This window comes from Corvus cornix, chromosome 12 (assembly GCF_000738735.6).
Source record: "Corvus cornix cornix isolate S_Up_H32 chromosome 12, ASM73873v5, whole genome shotgun sequence".
Classification (NCBI taxonomy): domain Eukaryota; kingdom Metazoa; phylum Chordata; class Aves; order Passeriformes; family Corvidae; genus Corvus; species Corvus cornix.
Window position 1 is genome coordinate 14034912 of NC_046342.1, and position 17538 is coordinate 14052449.

The window sequence follows — 17538 nt, forward strand, 5'->3', positions numbered from 1 at the left end:
CTCCTTAAGAGCAAAAAACATACACGAGACTCTTCCCTTTGGATGAATACTTCTGTTTATTCCAACTGGAAAAAACATTTTTTTTTAAATATATTTAAGTATCATTTCTTTTTTTTTTTCTTTTTAAAGGAATAATAATTATCACATTGTCCTTTACAAACAACAAAAAATTCCTAGCAATAGTCTGTGGTATGGAGACATCCATCTTCCAGATTTTTCTGCTGCTTTGAGGAGGCATGGAGGTGTCCCTGTGTGTGCCCAAGGCTGCCAGGGCCATCCCTGCACCAGGATCCACATTCCCAGGGTGTAGGGAGGGGCTGGCCTCAAGGTGCAGGGACACCCTGAGGTGCCAGCAGCACATGGGGCCAGGGCAATGCAGCTGGTTAAGCTCTCAGCCCTCCTGTGGCTCAAAGCCCAGCCTTATCTTAAGCCCCTCAGGTGCTTTGGGTGCCAAGAGCCTCTTTTGCAAACTTGCTCCTTTCTGGGAAGCACTGAGACAACCTGGCCTTGGCTTGCAGCTGGGATGGCAGAACCCTAATGGATTAAAGCACACAAGAGAACAAACTCACATTCCACCATAATACAACACAGCTGAGCCCTATGTAGGGGCCCTCTGCCACAGCGAGGGGCTGTCCTGGCCCCCCAGGGGACAAGCCCTGGCCACAAACAGCCCCTGAGGGGCAAGGGCATCTTGCAGGGCAGGAGGGGCCCATGGGGAGCAGTTTGCAGGTGTTCTCATATGTGTTAGGCAAGAGGCAATACTGAGACTTCCACTTGGTAATGAACAGCAGTCAACATAACCCAGGAGACTAGAGCACCATAAAACAAGTCTATATTCAAAACAACATCATGCTGACATCACACAATTGCACCATTTACACTTTATTTACTCCAAATAATAGTTCAATGTTTAGTAACTTCAGCGTTCTCTACAGAGGCGTGAAATTCCTTCTCTGGCTTTGGTAATTTACAATGTTGCAGACATTTGGTAGTTCTGTTCTTTCCTATGTAATGGTAATAATAATAATAATTATAATTTTTTAAAAGTCCCTTTTGCAGCTTTTGTCAGGGTTCCTGTATCTGACTGATGGAGTGTACCTGCAAATCACAGGCTTCAAAATGCCACCGAGGCCTCATCAAGATTTAATGAATCAGAAAATGTTCTGTTTATTGACCAGGATCAAAACAAATGAACAGGAAAAACCAAAAAAACCAAAACAATGTTAAAACAAAAAAAACCCTCAAAACCAATGAAAACGCAAACTCTCACTGAATAATTAAGGCGTTTGATGATGAAATGGAAAGGGTGTCCAAAGCACTGTTTGGTTAGCTCTGACTGAAAACAATTCTGAACATGCATGCATTTTCCCAGTGACTCTTAGGATATAGAAATTCCTCTGATATTACAAAATACAAAAATATTTTCTCCAAACTCTCATTTACATCGCATTTACAACAATTGTGGAAATAACTTAGGCTCCCACACTGTCCAAGAGACAAATCACCTACCAACATGGCTAATGGAAAACAAAATCATGGTGGAAAGCAAAAGCAACCAGCAGACTGATGCTGAGAGTCAACAGTGGCAACCAAAATGTACAGACAAACAGAGCTCAATGGGGTGGCGGTATTTGGGAGAAGGAAGAGAAACTACTAGGTAAATATTACAGGCTAAAGTGAACTTTTAAAATTAGTATCTCCAAAGTAATATGTGCAAAATATATTCACCATGCCCAGGATTATGACTATTTATACTAGCCAGTCTACAACCTTTTATAAATCCCTACTCTTCGGGCCTTTTTTTCTTACAATAAAAGCACTTACACGATCTAAAACAGTGCAAGATTGTGAATTAATTTACATTCTCCCAAGGTGCCTGGCAAGGATGCCATTAGGATATGATACAGTTCTTGCTCTTCTGTCTTTTCCGGCTGTGCAATTGTCCTCTGGCCCCCACCGTGGAAGACTTGGGCATGCTGTATGAGCCGTACTTGTGCAGCAGCTCCTCGCTGGTCACATACCGGAGGCGGGCAGGCTGCGGAATCGGCTCCCCGAGGAAATAGCCCTCATTGTCAGACTCTGAAGAGGAGGAGCAGGTGGAGCACCAGTCGTATTCGGTGAAGTAGGGCCCCCATCTCTCACCCAAGTGGTTCTGCAAGGCAAGATCCGACACCGTCCGGGGACAGTGGCCGTAGACATCCCTGCGGGGACCCTGCTCCACTGTCTCCCTGCAGCTCCTCTGGTGCATGAACGGGTCGTAGTCGTCCCTGGCTCGGAGCAAAGGTCTCTCCTTCAGGCGGTAGCACTGCTCACTGGCCAGGTGCAGGGCGTTGTCCGAGCGGGACCGCCGGGACCGCCGGGGCCGGTGCAGGCGATAGTGCTGGTCATCATCCCGGAGAGTGGTTCTCCGGCGCATGCGCTCGCTCATGGGTGTGTGCCTTGGGATCTCCTGTGCCCCCAGCTTGCCCCCGGGCACCCCGCTGCCATAGTCAAAGCTCTGGTGCATCCGTCCGTGCGACGGCCGCTCTCGATAGCCGAGGGGGCTGGCGAGGTCGTGCAGGGTGGGCTCTGTGTCCTGGTACTGCTGCACCGACAGCAGGCTGCGCACGGACTCAGCGCTGCGGAACTGCATGGAGGAGTTCAGGGTGCCCATGTTGCTCATTTTCTCTGAGACGTTCATGCCCGAGTCTTTGCTCAGGTCAGGCATGGAGAACCTGGAGAGGTGCTCCTGGCGCTTGGCTCCACCATCTGCTGAGAGGCCTTTGCAGGAAAAGGGCAAAGGGGAAAAAAAAAAAAGAAGTTAAGAAAGAGAATTTTCTGTCAGCAGAGATGCAGGGTGGAGGCTGGTTTTGGCCCAAGACTTTTGCTTTAAAAAGTAACTCAGTGGTACGATCCTGTCCTGAAGAGCCCTTTTTAAGAGGAGGACTTATATTTTTTTTTAAAGAGCAGGCAGTTCCTCCTTTGGGGAAATCACACCAATTTAAGGTGTTTTGAGTTGGACTCCAAGCTGCTTTTCACGACTTCCTTTCCCATATGTCTACACTGTCTGCAACTTGATAGGAATAACCAGCAACGCCAGGGAGAAATCATGCATCAGAGGTAACCTGAGGCCTCCTGCATGCTGAGCTAACTAGGGTGCCATGATCCAGCCCCCACAGCTTCTCCAATGACAACACATTTTGGAGGACAAAACAATATCAGGGGCAGATGAAAACAGGGCCGCTGACTTAATTCAGGGTTGTCACTATGCTGCACTTTACAGGTCCCCTGAATGACACCTGTGGAGAGACTGAAGTTACAGTTGGGTTTCCCCAGAAGCGAGGAAATGCCCAAGCACCAGAGGGTCTGCTGGAGCTCCCTGTGAGCAGCAGGACAGTGCGAGGGTCAGACTATCCCTGCAGATATCCAGGGAGTTGTGCATGGGCAGGAGCTAAAAACATGAGCTCCAGCTTGATGGGCTGCCTTGCTTGGGAAGGTGACCCATTGGATCTCTCCAGTGTGCTGACAAGCCCTGAGCTCCTGTAAAATGCTTTCCTTCAGCCCAGGAAGCCTTCACCTGGCATCAAGGAAGAAGTGAGGTGTTTGCTCAGCACCTACCTGTCAACAAGAAACTCAGTGCACTCCACAGTGCCCTAGTCCTTGGCTTGTTTTATGGGTGTTTCCTGATTATTTTCTATCTCCCTGTTGGCTTGACAACTGGCAGCAGTCAGTGGTTGCATTGCAAGCTCAGGACAAGACGTTTCACAAGTTATTTCAAAGGAAATCTGTTTCATCCCAAATCAAATGCAGAGTGTTTGCTTTGGCACCCTTCTCCCTGTCCCTCTCCGACAACACCCCGCTGCAGACCCAACACAGAGAGCTGTGCACCATCAGCAGAATTTCCAAAATGACGCATAGACTTTATGCAATCACCGAGAATTTATGACTTTGTAAATTAATTATAAAAAATAACAACCCAGCCCACAGTTCAAGAATAAAGCCCTTTTTCCCTCAACAAAAGCTGCTTGCATTTCATCAAGAGCTCAGCTGCTTTTTGGCATTAGCTGTTGCTGCTAAACCTGAGCAAGAACAAGGGTTGCTGTCACTAACCCTATTCATGAGCTGCTTCAGAGTTTTCTTGGGCTCAGCATTAAAAAGATCAACAGATCCTGCAAAGCTGGGCAAGGTTTTCCAAACCCTGCCCTTGGTGGCACCTGGAGAGCTTTAGCCACTACTGGCCCTCACCTGGTTTGGTTTTGTTCCCTGAGTCCCAGCTCCTTTGCTTTTCTGCTGTTAATGGGGGTGTTTCTGAAGTTTATGATTACAGAGGAAGGTAAAGTGAAGGTGATCCCTGAACACCACAGGAAGAAGGAGAGGCTGACAGAAGGAAAAGCCATGTTTTGTTTCAAAAAGGACACACTTTTCAAGTCAACTTTATGCTTTCTTTTTTCCTCCCTAAGTCACACTGATTTTGAGTAACCAAGCCCAACACTGCCCACTGCCCTTTGGAAAAAACCCTGGATGGACTTCCTGTCCCTTCTGAAGACCTGCCCACCCACACTCCACACTCCCATTGTGTTTCTCCTCCTTGCTGGAGCTGCTATCTTCTGCCTGTGAACCCAGTGAAGGCATTTGCCACATCAGGTGCTGCTCCCCATGTCCCTCCTGTGCCACTGTGGAGGAGCCCAGCAGCCCCTGGGGGGGGGAAGAGCAACTCGGTAACATGCGCAAAGACTTCCTGAAAAGTCAGAGCAACAGTGGGACTGCTGGCAGAGCTGATCACAATGAGAATCATGGCTGTTGACAGTCCAATGTGGCCTTAATCAGATCTGTCAGACAATAGCTGACACCAAGGAAAATGAGCCCTCGGTGATATTTATGCAGCCCTTCATTAAGGGAGCCGGTGCAGCTCAGCAAAAAGAACGAGCAACAGCAGTGCTGTGCAGAAATACAGCTCCAACACCACAGGATGCTTCTGTGACATCAACAGATTGATTTTGGCAACATCATTAAAAAGGGGCTGACCTTGTCCCACTCGCAGGGATGTGGGCTGAGCTGGTGCTTTGCTCCCAGCGCCAGCCGTATCAGATAGTACCCACAGGTCTCAGCTGCCCCTCACAGCCATCTCCCTTCTGTGGTCCTGCATCCAGCAAGAATAAAAAAGTGTCTAGGCACAGGCTCTGGAGACATGGCAAGAGTGATACAGTGTTTTCAATTAAACAAGACACATCTGCATCCTTCACATCACAGGCAGAATGATGTTGCCAAGATCAAGCAGGACAACCTGGAGGGAAGCAAGTTGTGATAAGTGAGGTGCTCCGGCTCGGGAAGGGCAGAGCCAGAGCTTCACTGGTTTAGTTTGTGCAGGACAGGGGTCTCCAGTCCCTCACATACTTCCACCAGACACCCATGAGTGCTTTAGTCTTTTCCCCTTGGAAGTCAGCACAGGGCAGTGAGTTCAGACAAGGGTTCTGTGACCATGTGAATGGCTCATGCTTGGAGTGCGAGGTTTAATCAGTCCAGGGGATGTTTCTGGCTGATCATTCAGACAGCTTGATTATAATTAAGCACAAACATTCTAAGATCTTCATTCACTGGGAAAATGCTGATTGTAAGAGGAATCCAGCACTGAATATGTCCATCACCATTGCCAGCACACAGAACTTGGGGTGTGATGGAGCCCATGCTCAGGAGGCTGATGTAAAGCCACTCCAACATCCAATGGCTTCATTTCTCTGTATGACAGAGTGGAAAAGGCTCCATGCTGAGGGGTAAAACATGTCTTCCTAGGTAGACTGGGCAGGCTGCACATGCACAAGCCTTTTTTTTGGGAGCCACACTTGGAAGTGACCCAGCAAGCTGTGTGGCTGGGAGAGGGAAACTTCATTTTACCTGCTCATGGTGACAGTGAAGGATTTATTCCACTCACTCAGGAGCAAAGCTGTGCTTTTCCAGCTGAGCTCTGCATGGCTTTTATTATGGTGCCCACAGCAGGTTCCAGGTCCAGGATGCAATCTACAATCCTTGCAGAACACAAAAGTGTTTCCCAGCTGAATTTTACATTTATGCCACGGCATCGTCAGTGGGGCTAGGCCCAGATTAGTCTAAGGTCTCTAAATGTCCCTCCCTATGGAGCCACAAGACCTCAGGAGGCATAGTGGGAACAAGCCAGGAGTGTTCCAGTCTGACCTCAGTGAGATCAGGAGATAGCAATAACCATTTGTCTAAAAAAATTTCATCTAGAAAGCGTAACCTGGGAATGAAGTTTGAAAGAGCAGAGGTTGTTTAGTCTAGAGGAGAGAAGGCTGAATGGGATATAGTAACAACCCTCAAATGCAGAAAAAAATGCTTGAAAAGAGGAGGGAACACATTATTCTCCAGGTCTGCTGACTCCTGCAAGGAAAGTTTCAGAAGAAAACTCTTCCTGTGTAATCACAGCAGAAGGTGACTGGGGCAGGCTCTGGTGCTGGAGGATTTCCTTGGCACCCAAAGGCAGTGGGTACCCATGCACATGCAGGGTGTCTCCAGATTCCTGGTCCCACACTGCCCTGGATGGGGTGAAAGTGGCACCAACCCTTGTCTCTTAAGGTCATTTGCCATTCCAGAGCTACACCTATCCATGAGGCCCCACCTTCTTGAGCTACCAGTATTTATGTACAGCTGTTGCAGCTCCCTCTTAATGAAGTGCTTCATCTGGGAACACAACTAATAACCCAAGAGAGCCTCAGTCTGGAAGAGCACACATGGTGAGACCCCACCATGCAGCCCTGACTTTCTCCTAACTAAGAAATCTGAGAACCTGTTTCCCAAGGCCATCCAAGGGAGCAGGAGCCCTACTCTGGCCCATGGTGTGGGATGGTTGTTACCACATCACAAAGACCATTCCAAGGGTGCAAACCCAGGGATAATGTGCTCATCCCACCAAAATTTACTTCTGCACAATGCTCTGAGACACATGCATTGTTGGCTGCTCCAGAGACTCATGCACTGGAAGAGATGTCACTGCTGCCTCTGGCATGGTGCTTCAGCCAGTGGCTGTCCTGGAGCCAGACTGGTGCCAACACTGCAGCACACGTAGACACAGCAGATTTTTCTGCCACTGCTCTCCACTGCATGGGGCTGCCAGGCTCAATATTTCACCCTGGAGCCATGGAAACACTCGCTTTTCCAATGAGCACAAGGGAAAGCTGCAGCTTGGCTGTGGGTGCTCGATATAGAACTGGAGCTAGCTGCAGTGCTGAGAAAACCAAGCAGGTGTCTCATTAACATTCAGGTTCGCTAAGAACACATTGTACCATACCCTCTGAAGTCCTTCCCCACCTCTACTGAGAACCACGTTTATCCCATAAGCACTGCCATGGGAAAAAACACCCAAATAAGCAAAGTAACAGCACAAAGATACCCCTCGTGAACATCACCTCTACAACCTTGCCACAACAAAGCACTCAGAGGCACTTAAATCCCATTGTGTGCTTTGCTAAACAGGGGCTGCAAGTTGCATTAATTATGAATTATTAAAGCACTTGGCAGATGACATCAGAGAGGCTGCAGAGAGCACGTGGGCTGGGTGTGAGGCTGGGAATGGAGCCCCCCGTGAGGGGAAGCAGCTCCCAGCCCCCAATAAATCAAACTCCCCATGAAGCTGTGCTAACATGGGGTAAGCCAGCATCCCACTGCAGGAGAGCATCACCCACGGAATGCAGAATATCCTGACATAGGATATTGCAAACAAACAAGGCTGTGCTGACACTTGCTTCTTGCCTTTACATTTATCACAGTGGACACACACACCTGTGCATCACAGCTCTCACCACAGAGCCCCACAGAGGTGCCTGCCAGCACCAAAACCTAGCACCCAGCCCTGACAGCCAGTGTTTAAATGCAGCTATAGATGCATAGGAGGGGACAGCATGGCATCTCTTGTGTCCGGCCCCCTGTGCCACAGTCTTCTCTCTCACACAGTATCAGGCATCCTCACTACCCCTCAAACAGGGTTTATTTCAAGGTCAGTTCCTAGAACTAAAAAGAAATTTAAGGAGAAACAGCCTGCACAGAGCTTTGTTTAAAGCCCAGCCCCATCTCACTTCTGAGCAACCTCAGGGCGTGCAGAAATAAAGCAGAACCTTTATGTAACTGGAAATCATGGTAAGTAAACAATTTGGGGGAAGGCAGAGCCCCCAGCAAGTGGATCACAGTCCCACCAGCCTTCCATGGTGTCCCCATGTGCAACTCATAGATGTCATTGGGTATTTCCCACCCAATTAGTCCCTTCCAGCTTGGTGAAAAGAAGTCCCTATGTGGGTGCTGCTGGGAAAAGGGTTGTATTTTAACCTAGAAGCCCCTCCTACAGCTCCTTTATCAGCAGTCCCATCTCCTGCACCCTCCCCAGCTGATGGCCAACAAGCCATGTTGCAGATGATGTGCTATTGCTTCCCCCAATAACATCTCCTTCCAGAAGTCCATTTCGGTTCTCCCTCGGTTTGCATTACCCCACATGCTCTGCAGACCCACACATGTCACATGTGTGACACTGAAGGGTTGAAGACAGGCAGGAGGTTGGCCTCTGCAGCAGGCACACGAAACCTCCCACTGTTGAGTGGCAAAAGGCAAGTGAGGGAGAGAAGAAATGTTCTTGACAGTTTTACGGTGGTTTTGCACTGGGCCTTTGGGGTGGAAAACCTTTATCTTCACATTGGTTTTGAAATTATCTGGCTTGAATTAGGGAATGTTATACCTGTGCCTCAAAATTTCAAGAATTTCTCCCAGGGATCTCATCTTCCAACTTGGAAGCAGTTTGGAGGAAAGAGAGTGATAAGAATATGGTGGAGAGCTGGGAGCCTCCTTTTTTCATAGGAAAACTCAGAACAGCCAATGTGTCATTTTCTGGATTGCATAACTCAGCTGGAGCACTCAAGGCAGCTGCCCTCTCCAGCCCAGGGGAGAGAGGAGCACCCATGGGATGCAGTGCTACTGAGGACACGGGAAGGGAGATCAGAATCCAGACCCCTCACTGCCATCCCTGAGGGTGTTCAGGAGCTGCTCCCAAGCTCCCAGTGCAGGAGAGGCTGGGTTAATTAATGTCTCTCCAGAAAATACAACCTGGGCCCTTAGTCAGGGCTTGTTCTTACCCTCACCTGCCCTGCAGCTTTTAGCTCCTCTGCAGGCAGAGGAAGAAAAGGGACTGGAGACAGATGATGCTGTCAGGTCACTGCAGCTCAAACATGCAGGGATCAGCCCTGTTCTCTCCACTTTCTGGGTATATCAACAGTTGTTGTCTAGTCCTGGAAAAACAAACTATTTGGGGTCGCTGGGCATCACACAACACAGATGACAGGAGCAGTGTGTACCATACAAGTGAAATCACATTCCACCCTGTAACAGCACCACTTTAACATATTTTTAAACTGGATTTATGCCTGTGACAGATGCTCCCCTCATCCAAACTCATTTTCTCAAGGAATCCTTAAAATCTGTTTCTCTTTTTGCATACAGCAGTGTCACCATTCAAAGTGACTTCTACCTCCAGAGGGCTCCTGCTCTCTGCAAGCAGCACACAAAGACATTGTTCCTAGAGAACAACATTTAGCTTGCAGGTACTTTCTTAAGTGGGCCATTTGACCAGCTGTCATTTTGTGGAAATAACTGCTTGGAATCAGCAGAGATCAGCTCTTGATTTCTAATTCCACTGCCAAGCACATGCAGTGACTGCAAAACCTTTCTGGAGAGAAACACAAACACAGGGAGCTGGGCTGATGGACTGAGTATCTTCTGGGAAGTGATTAACCCCTGGTAGAATCAGGCTTTTTATCATGAGCAAACCTTCTTGGACAAATTCCATCTTAACATCATCCCAGTTGCTTAATACAGGGAGCTAGCTACAAGGCAAACACTGCTACAGGATCCACTGTTTTTTGTTCTTGTTACTGCCATTAAAAAAAACAAAACACCCAAAACCCCCAAAAGTAGACAAAGGAAGCACAATATAAAAGATAGTATAAAAGAAAATCTGCAAAAATTAGCTCTCTCTTGGAAAACAGGCTGAGAAATATTGTTTCCTTTTTGCTTCTCCATCTAATGGCCATGTAGTGCAGGAGGATACAGTCTCCAAAAAGCTGTAGCAGATTGGAGTCTGCTGTAGCCTTCAGCTGATGGCAGAATAGGGATTTTCAAATAGAGACATGGAAGGGAAGGAGAGATGCCTCCCACCCGCAGGAGACTGCCCTTTGCCAGCGGATGTGCTTAAATCCCATCAGCATTTGTGGCAATTACGCAAGTGCAAAGCACAGGGCAGCAGAGACACTCCCACCTAATTCAAGCCTCAACACAGAGCACAAGGAGGGTCACAGCCACCTCTGCCACTTGCGTGTCTTCTGGCGCACTACTGCCCATGGTGACAGCAGAGCACAACCCAGCACTGTAAGGGCACATGCCCAGGATTAACACGGTGTCTCACCTCTTTACTAACGCATAGGAATTGGCTTTAAAGTGATTAAACAGAGCCCTTTTGGTAAGGTAGAAACCTGGGGTTTTGCAGGAGATTGGGGTCATGTAGATCTTGACCCCGAAATGGCTGACACAATGACTGACCCTGAAATATTACAGGGAACAACATCTGCTCACGGCAGGCAGCCTTCCGGCCAAAGGACAGGGATTACTGCTGCACAGCCCTGAGTTACCTGCATTACTGATTGTCTCTGGCTAATTAGTAGTTAAGTCGTAATAAAAACATCACAGCAAAATCTGCTGCGAGGGAGGTACCAGCTTTTAACATGTGTTCTCCAGGTCAGGGACTGTTTGCCCGTCAGCTCCCTATAAAAAGCAGAATGTTTTCAGCGATGCCATAAAACCTTAGATGGATGCAGTGTTAATTATTTCACTTTATAAGGTGGAGCAACTGTGCAGCTCAAAGGGACTTTGTATGTGGATGCCTGGGAGCTTCAGCAAAGCAGAACTGGAGGATGCAGGGTGGAGGACATGGGATGAGCCAGACCCCTGGGCTGTGTTTGGGGGCTGCTCTGTGGGGAGCTTGCTCAGCCACAGCAGGGAGTGCAGGGATGGGAAAAAGCCAGGCACTGGAGTGCTGTGCCCTGACATCACCCGCCCAAAAACCTGCTCTCTCACAGACCTCATCCAGGTCACCAAATCTCCCTGTCCTCAAAACACTGCCAATTAAATGGGATGATAATTGTGTCCTCCATAATTGCAGGCATAGCCCTGGGGGAGCTGCCTGTTGCTCCTAGCTCAGCTGAGCCAGCTCCCAGAGCAAGGAAAATTATTAGAACCTTACGCATTAATAAAAATATTATCACCTCACTCTGCAGAGGAACAGTGAACACTCACTGCAAGCCCCATCATGCTGAGCATCTGCTCCAGAAAGCAGTGAGCCATTAAGGCAGTCACTGCCCCTGAGGAAAATTCAGACTCTGGCTCCATATGGAGGATGGATGCCTTTGGAACGTCTTCCTCCCAGCATTTTAAAAAGGGGTTTCTAAAATGAAAGGCAGAATGATTTTCACTTTGATATGAAGGCCTTGCCACATTTTCTGTGTCTTGACGTATATCCCCAATAATATGTTACACTTCAGCTCCAAAGCATGCAACAACCCCTCCACTGCTTAGGGATTGCTCATCCAAGCTTGGTGTTGCTCAAGACTCTTTGTACTGATGGGGTTTACACAACGCAAGTTTTCAGGAACACAAGAGGCTTTCGAAATGTGGAGCTTTGCTTAGGGAAACCCTGTTTTGGAGAGCAATTCCCGATTCCCTCGCCATTTCACATCTATTTCTCCTTTGTGTATATCTGAGGCTGTTTAAGCAAAACCCTTCCCAGCTCATTAGCTTCTCCTCTGCCCCCATTTTTCCACTTGCTGGATAGGGAGATCCTGGCTGAAACAGAGATCATTTCACATCTTGGCATAGGGCTGGCAGCTTTGCTAAACAAACACACCAAACCCTGGGTGCGGGTGAAAAGGCACAGGCGTAGCAGAGCAAACCTGTCCATCCAGGTGGGGCAGAGCCCAGAACTGGGATTCAGGGGAGGCTCAGCTCTCTGTGGGCTTGGCAATCCTCACCACCCACTGCTAGCATCCTGTGGGGGTTCCTCAGGACCAGGCACAAACACCCCACAGGCCACTCCCTGCCAGCAACAAGGCAGAAGGGCTCCATCTTGCAGTCATCCAGATGCAGGACCTGCCCAAATCCAAGCAATGCTTGTCTGGAACAGAAAAAAGCCCGGGGAGCCACAAAGAAAAAAGCAAGGCAGTTTCTCTGGAGAGCAAACCAGGCTCAGTATTCTCTTTTCTGAGAAGTTTTCCGCTGAGGGACTTGGGAGCTGTGGTGGGTGAGTGAAGCAGTGCAGGCTGCAGGAAGGACGGAGCCTGCCCAGCGCCAGCTGTGGACCAGAGCTGCACACGGACACATCTGTGCACATACACCCATCCCCGCAGCCGTGAGTGAAACCCAAACATGTCTGGGGTGAGAGGACTGAGAAATATGACCCTGGGATGTGCTCATGAGAAACAGGCTCAGCCTGATGGGACAAGTATCTTGCCTGGCTTTTCCCTGCAGTTTCTACCAAGGGGTTGGGGAAGAGGAATTAAAGAGCTGTGTGCATAGAGGGGGAGGAATTTCTTTTAACTAGTCACGTGCTTGAGGACTGCGTAACATTCAAAAGGGGTTAACTGGGCCTATTTCAAAGCATTTAAAAATACTTTTAGCCCGCAAGGACAGCTGACAGCAGTCCTTCAAATGCTGAAGGCTGGAATCTGCCTCTGCGTTAGCAGGTGGCCTTGATTTTCCCCCCTCTCCTCACAAAAGGGAGGATTAAAGAGCTTGAAAACATTTGTTCTGAGCTGAACAGAAAGGCCAGCCATCTATAAAGCCCTGCACTTGGTAAACAAGCAAGCAAATGGAGAGGAACTGTTAGGCTTGTTGGGACCAGGCAGACAACTGTTAGACTTGGTGGTCCCCAAGTTGTCGGTCACCCTGACATTGGGAAGACACCGGAACACAAGGGACTCACTTGCATGGAGGGTGTGCTGGGGTAGTCTCAGGGTGGCAGGAGCAGAGGTGACATACCTGTAGCATTGGAGAGTGCGAGGGACTCCATGGAGCCTCGGGGGGTCTGCTCAGTGGGCGTCAGATCCTCTGTGAACTTGAGGGCATTGATGGGGTGACGGGTGCGGCACTGCGACGTTGGCATCCCACCCTCCTCTTCCTCTTCATACTTGGGGACTTTGAGATTTCCTCTGGTCTCTGGGAAGCTCTGGTTGGACATATCACTGTAGCTCTCCTGTGAGTGGAGCCTCCCTGAGTAGTAGTCCTCTCTGCAGTCCTGGATGAAGCTGCCACCATGGCTCTTCATGGCCAGCGAAGAGCTCCTCTTTGGGTTGCTGAAGTGTTTTGCCCATAAATCCGACTGTGAGCCTGGGACCTGGGTGGGGTTATAGGAGGTTCTTATGTTGCACTGGCTGAGAAGCTGCAAGGGGGTTTGAGACTGGCTTTGCTCCATTTTGCCCCCGTAGTGATAGAGCTCATCCCGGCTCCTCCACAAGTGGTCCCTGTTGAGGCTCGGTGTCTGGCTGGCCAGGCTCAGCAGATCCATCTGCAGGGACAGCGGGTCCACGTCGGTAGAGAGACGGTTGGAGGTGACCTGCAGCTGGTTGCAGGGGCTGCGTGCCCCCTCCTCACCCTTTGCCTTGTTCTTGCCGATCTTGGCGCTGCGGCGGGATTCCTTGGCTCGTGCGCTCTGGAAAGCTGAGTCGGAGGAGTCGGAGCCATTGGGGTCATCACCAATGCTGCAGGCCCTGGAGCAGAAGATCTGCCCCTGCTTGGGCAGGAAGGGCCGTCCCAGCAGTGACTTCTTGCACTGGGCGCAGCAAAAGCAGGTCTCGGTGGCGTGCCAGTGCTGGCCGTCGTATGTCATCTGGCCCTGGTCAATACCTTGAGGGGGAAGACACACAGTGTCAGGGTCATCTAACACTGCACTTAAAACCTTCATCAAGGTCAGGCTGGATGGGCTTTTGAGCAACCTGGTCTAGTGGAAAGTGTCCCTGTCAATGGTGGGCAGTTGGAATGAGACTACCTTTAAGGTCCCTTCCAACCCAAACCATCCTATGACTCTATGATCCCCTATGAGTGACGTGCACTCAGCCTCGCTTGAAAGCCCTTTTTCAGGGTTTCTCTGAAGCATGAAGTTAATCCCATTTTTAATTCCTCCCAATTGTAATTCCAGGCCTTTGCTTGGGAGTTACTCAGTGTTGGGAACGGCAGCAGAACCATGCCTCAAGCTATTTTGTATTAAATGGGGATATTTCCGATCATAAAGCAAAGGAATGCAAGAAGTTCTCCAAAAAGTCCTTGAAGTAAAAGTAATATGCTGCTTATTAAAAAAAAAAAAAAAAAGCCTCCAACTAAACCATAATGAGGAATTTGTGCTGCCTTGGTTAAGTATGTAACAGAGCAGATGACATCCCTGTCCCTTGCTGCTACTGTGGTCCCATCCTAACTTTATTTTGGCTTCTGGGGCCGCTTCTCCAAAAGAGAATGGAAAGAGCTGGCCCCAGGGGTCAAGCACACACCCTTGCCTTGCACCCAGCCACATTTCCTGGGTTGCTTCACCAGGTCCACCTTGGGTTCAGTAAAGGAATTGATGCAGTCAGTCTGTCCCCCGCCAGCCAAACCTCAAGGAGCAACATCTGCACAGTGCTCTCAGTCAGAGCCGTGAGCAAAGCTCCTGAGGTTTCGATTACAACGTTTGCACTCTTGTTTAAGCTGCTGTTCCTGGCCAAAGCCCTTGTTGCCCTTGTTCCCTGAGAAACTGCAGTGCACAGTGTGGGCTGGCTGGCACGGTGGGTGTCACACCCACATGTGCACAGCACGTGCCTGCACACCCGCTGTGGGGCCAAGTGCTGCCAGGTAACTTATAAATGAACAGTATGTTAATGGTCTGTTTTATTCCAGGCTAAATTAGGTTTAGTATAATTGGTTTTTTTCCTCCCCTTATAGTGAGCAAAATGCTTTTATACAGATGGGAGTGCTACCCTTGTGGGCAAAAGAGAGACAAGATGGTGGGTGGGATTTTACCAGCTCCTTTTCCACTGCCAAAGCCATCTTGCAGAGGAAGGAAGGCAGCCTCTTTACTTCATCCTCACCAACCCAAGCCTTACAAGACTTAATCACATGCTTACTTCTTATGTAAGAATCACTTCTTACTTCTTATGATTTATGTAGCTTGTAGGCACAGTGCTCAGTTCACTACTATGAGCGACTTGAAGCAAAATGGTTGCAGTCCCTCCTTTGCTAGAAATGTGCAAATATGCACGAAACCAGACATTTTACCCTGAAAACCTGACAGTCAGCAGGCTCCAGCAGGCCAGTTGGAGTGAAGGACAGCAGATGGGAGAAGCACAAAGGAAGGGACCATGCAAGAAGCATTAACAGCTGCTTCTTCACTGTTCTGCAGCTGAGCTTTTGGAAAGGATGTGCTGCAGGTCACAGCAGACACATCCTCCAAGTGCTTCACCTAAACCCTGAGTCTCCCCTCCCTGTGCCATCTGGCTGCTACACAAGAGCAAAATGGTTGTTTTCTTTTTCCCCTGCAGCGCATGAAATATTTGAACATGTGAGCTCACCTCTATGGACAAAGGAAGGGCTGCCTGTGTGTTCACGGTGCTCAGCCAAGTGGCAAAGGGGGCTGGGGAGAGTAGCAAGGTGCTTCCCAGCCCACCCAGCTTGCGGACAGCTAGCCCCTTGAATGAAGTGCATTTTAAATCACTGTTCTAGAAACATAAATTGACCCTGATGCATTATTTATTTCTGTCTGAGAACATCTATCTGCAAATTGATTGAAAAAGGCTCAGAAACAATAATGATGCCTAATGAACAAGCATCTTTTCTGTCAGTAGCTCATCAAATCATGTGATCCTTTGGCAAGCTTGGATGGGAAGAATCTGAGTTGAAGAGCCAGGCTGCTTACAGGAAAATGCGATTTAAAGGGAAAAAAACATGCCAGAGAAATTTTATTATGCCAGAGAAAGCTTTCACTGGCTGCCATTGCTGCTGAGGTTGCCCTCTGATAATTGTCCCCTCTCTGACTACAAAAAGGGGGATAAACAGTGGTTTAATCAAATAAATCACCATGTTACCTCCTTGGTGGGATGGGAGAGAGGCATAAGCACATTTGGTTGCCCCAGCCATGCATAGTCCTGCCCGCAGCCCCACAGTGTTGTCAAGGACTTAATGCAACAGCTCTTGTCAGCAGCAAGCTCCCCAGCAGCGCTGTGCCCGCTGCCCTCCTGCACATACCGATGTGCTGGGCGCAGGTGTCACAGTACTCGGCGTACAGGGACTCAAAGCAGCTGCAGCAGTAGGGCCTCCCATCCTTCATGATGTAGCGCTGCCCCCCCAGAACTGTCTCGCACTCAAAACAGCAGAAATGCTTCATGTGCCAGTGCCTCCCTTCGGCCTCAGTGCACTCGTCGGCAAAAATGATCTGGGGGAAGAAACACACAAGCGTGGAGCAGAGTTGGTCAGAAAAGGAACCTGGGATGCAGACACCAACCTTTGTGTCTCCAGTCCAGTGCATGGCAGCTGTGCCCCTTTGTTGATGCAACCTCCAAATTTTACAGCTAACTTCCCCAGTCCTGCATGGGAAACTCCCATGGTTTGGTTTGTGGCAGGGGCACCCATCATTTCTTAGAAAAATCCATTAAAATGCAAATTCCTCAGAAGTGCATTAGTGCCCAGACTACAAAGTGTTAAGGCAGAGCTGCAGTAATGTGCTCATAAGCTCATCCATCAACTGGAGAGGTTGATCAGGATAATAAACTAACTTACATACAACCTATCGATCTGGTGGACTTCTGAAGAACAGAGCAGCCGCTTACTGGAACACATTTACCCATCTCGGAAACAGGGACCTGACCACAAAGGATGAGCAAAAACACAAGGAGAAGTGGCAGCTCTCTAGGGAGGAGAAAAGATGGAGCTACCTTGGCTCCTCATCTTGCTGCTACCCCAGCCTGGGTGCTTATAAAGGTGATTGCAGTCATTATACCAGTGGGGAAACTGAGGCACAGAGCACTGTTAAGGATGACTTGGAGAAGCAGCCATCTAAAATGTCCTCAGCAGATCCCACCCTATCTCAACTCCCAAAGCCAAGCCAAGGGAGCCAGCAGCCCTAGATCTGCTCCCTGTTTCTCTACCCTGGCACAGGGTACACCAAAAATTTTCCCCTGCAGATCCTCCTATCCCTGAATTACTGTTTCTCACAATTAGCACTTGATGTTTTAGGGGGAAAAAAGCATGCTGAAGGAGCTGAATGAAAGAATTAAATGAAAATTTGCAGGGATAAAAAGTACATGAAAAAAAATTACCCAGCCTAAGCCACAAGGAAATAGAGCCAGTCGAATGGTTAAGGGTTGTTTTTTACTGGTAACACTACAAATTTAATTGGACACATACATCAATGCTCTTTATATTTGAAGTGCATATAGCCTTGGATATTTACTATTACATGCTTGCAAAGATGGAACGTGGTATTTTATAGTGCATACAGTT

At 48.8% G+C, this 17538-nt stretch overlaps 1 protein-coding gene across 4 annotated transcripts in view; it reads right to left on the reverse strand.

The window, feature by feature from the left end:
* Positions 1-814: 814 nt before the first annotated feature.
* PRICKLE2 (prickle planar cell polarity protein 2) overlaps positions 815-17538 on the reverse strand; it is a 108505-nt gene continuing 91781 nt past the window's right edge. For all 4 annotated transcript variants that reach the window (XM_039558908.1, XM_019280424.3, XM_010390193.4 and 1 more), the window contains 3 exons: positions 16285-16471; positions 13057-13920; positions 815-2760 (listed from right to left, as the gene is read on the reverse strand). In XM_039558908.1, the coding sequence (XP_039414842.1) occupies positions 1892-2760; positions 13057-13920; positions 16285-16471 (1920 nt within the window). In that variant the 3' untranslated portion in view covers positions 815-1891. The remainder of the gene's footprint in view (positions 2761-13056; positions 13921-16284; positions 16472-17538) is intronic.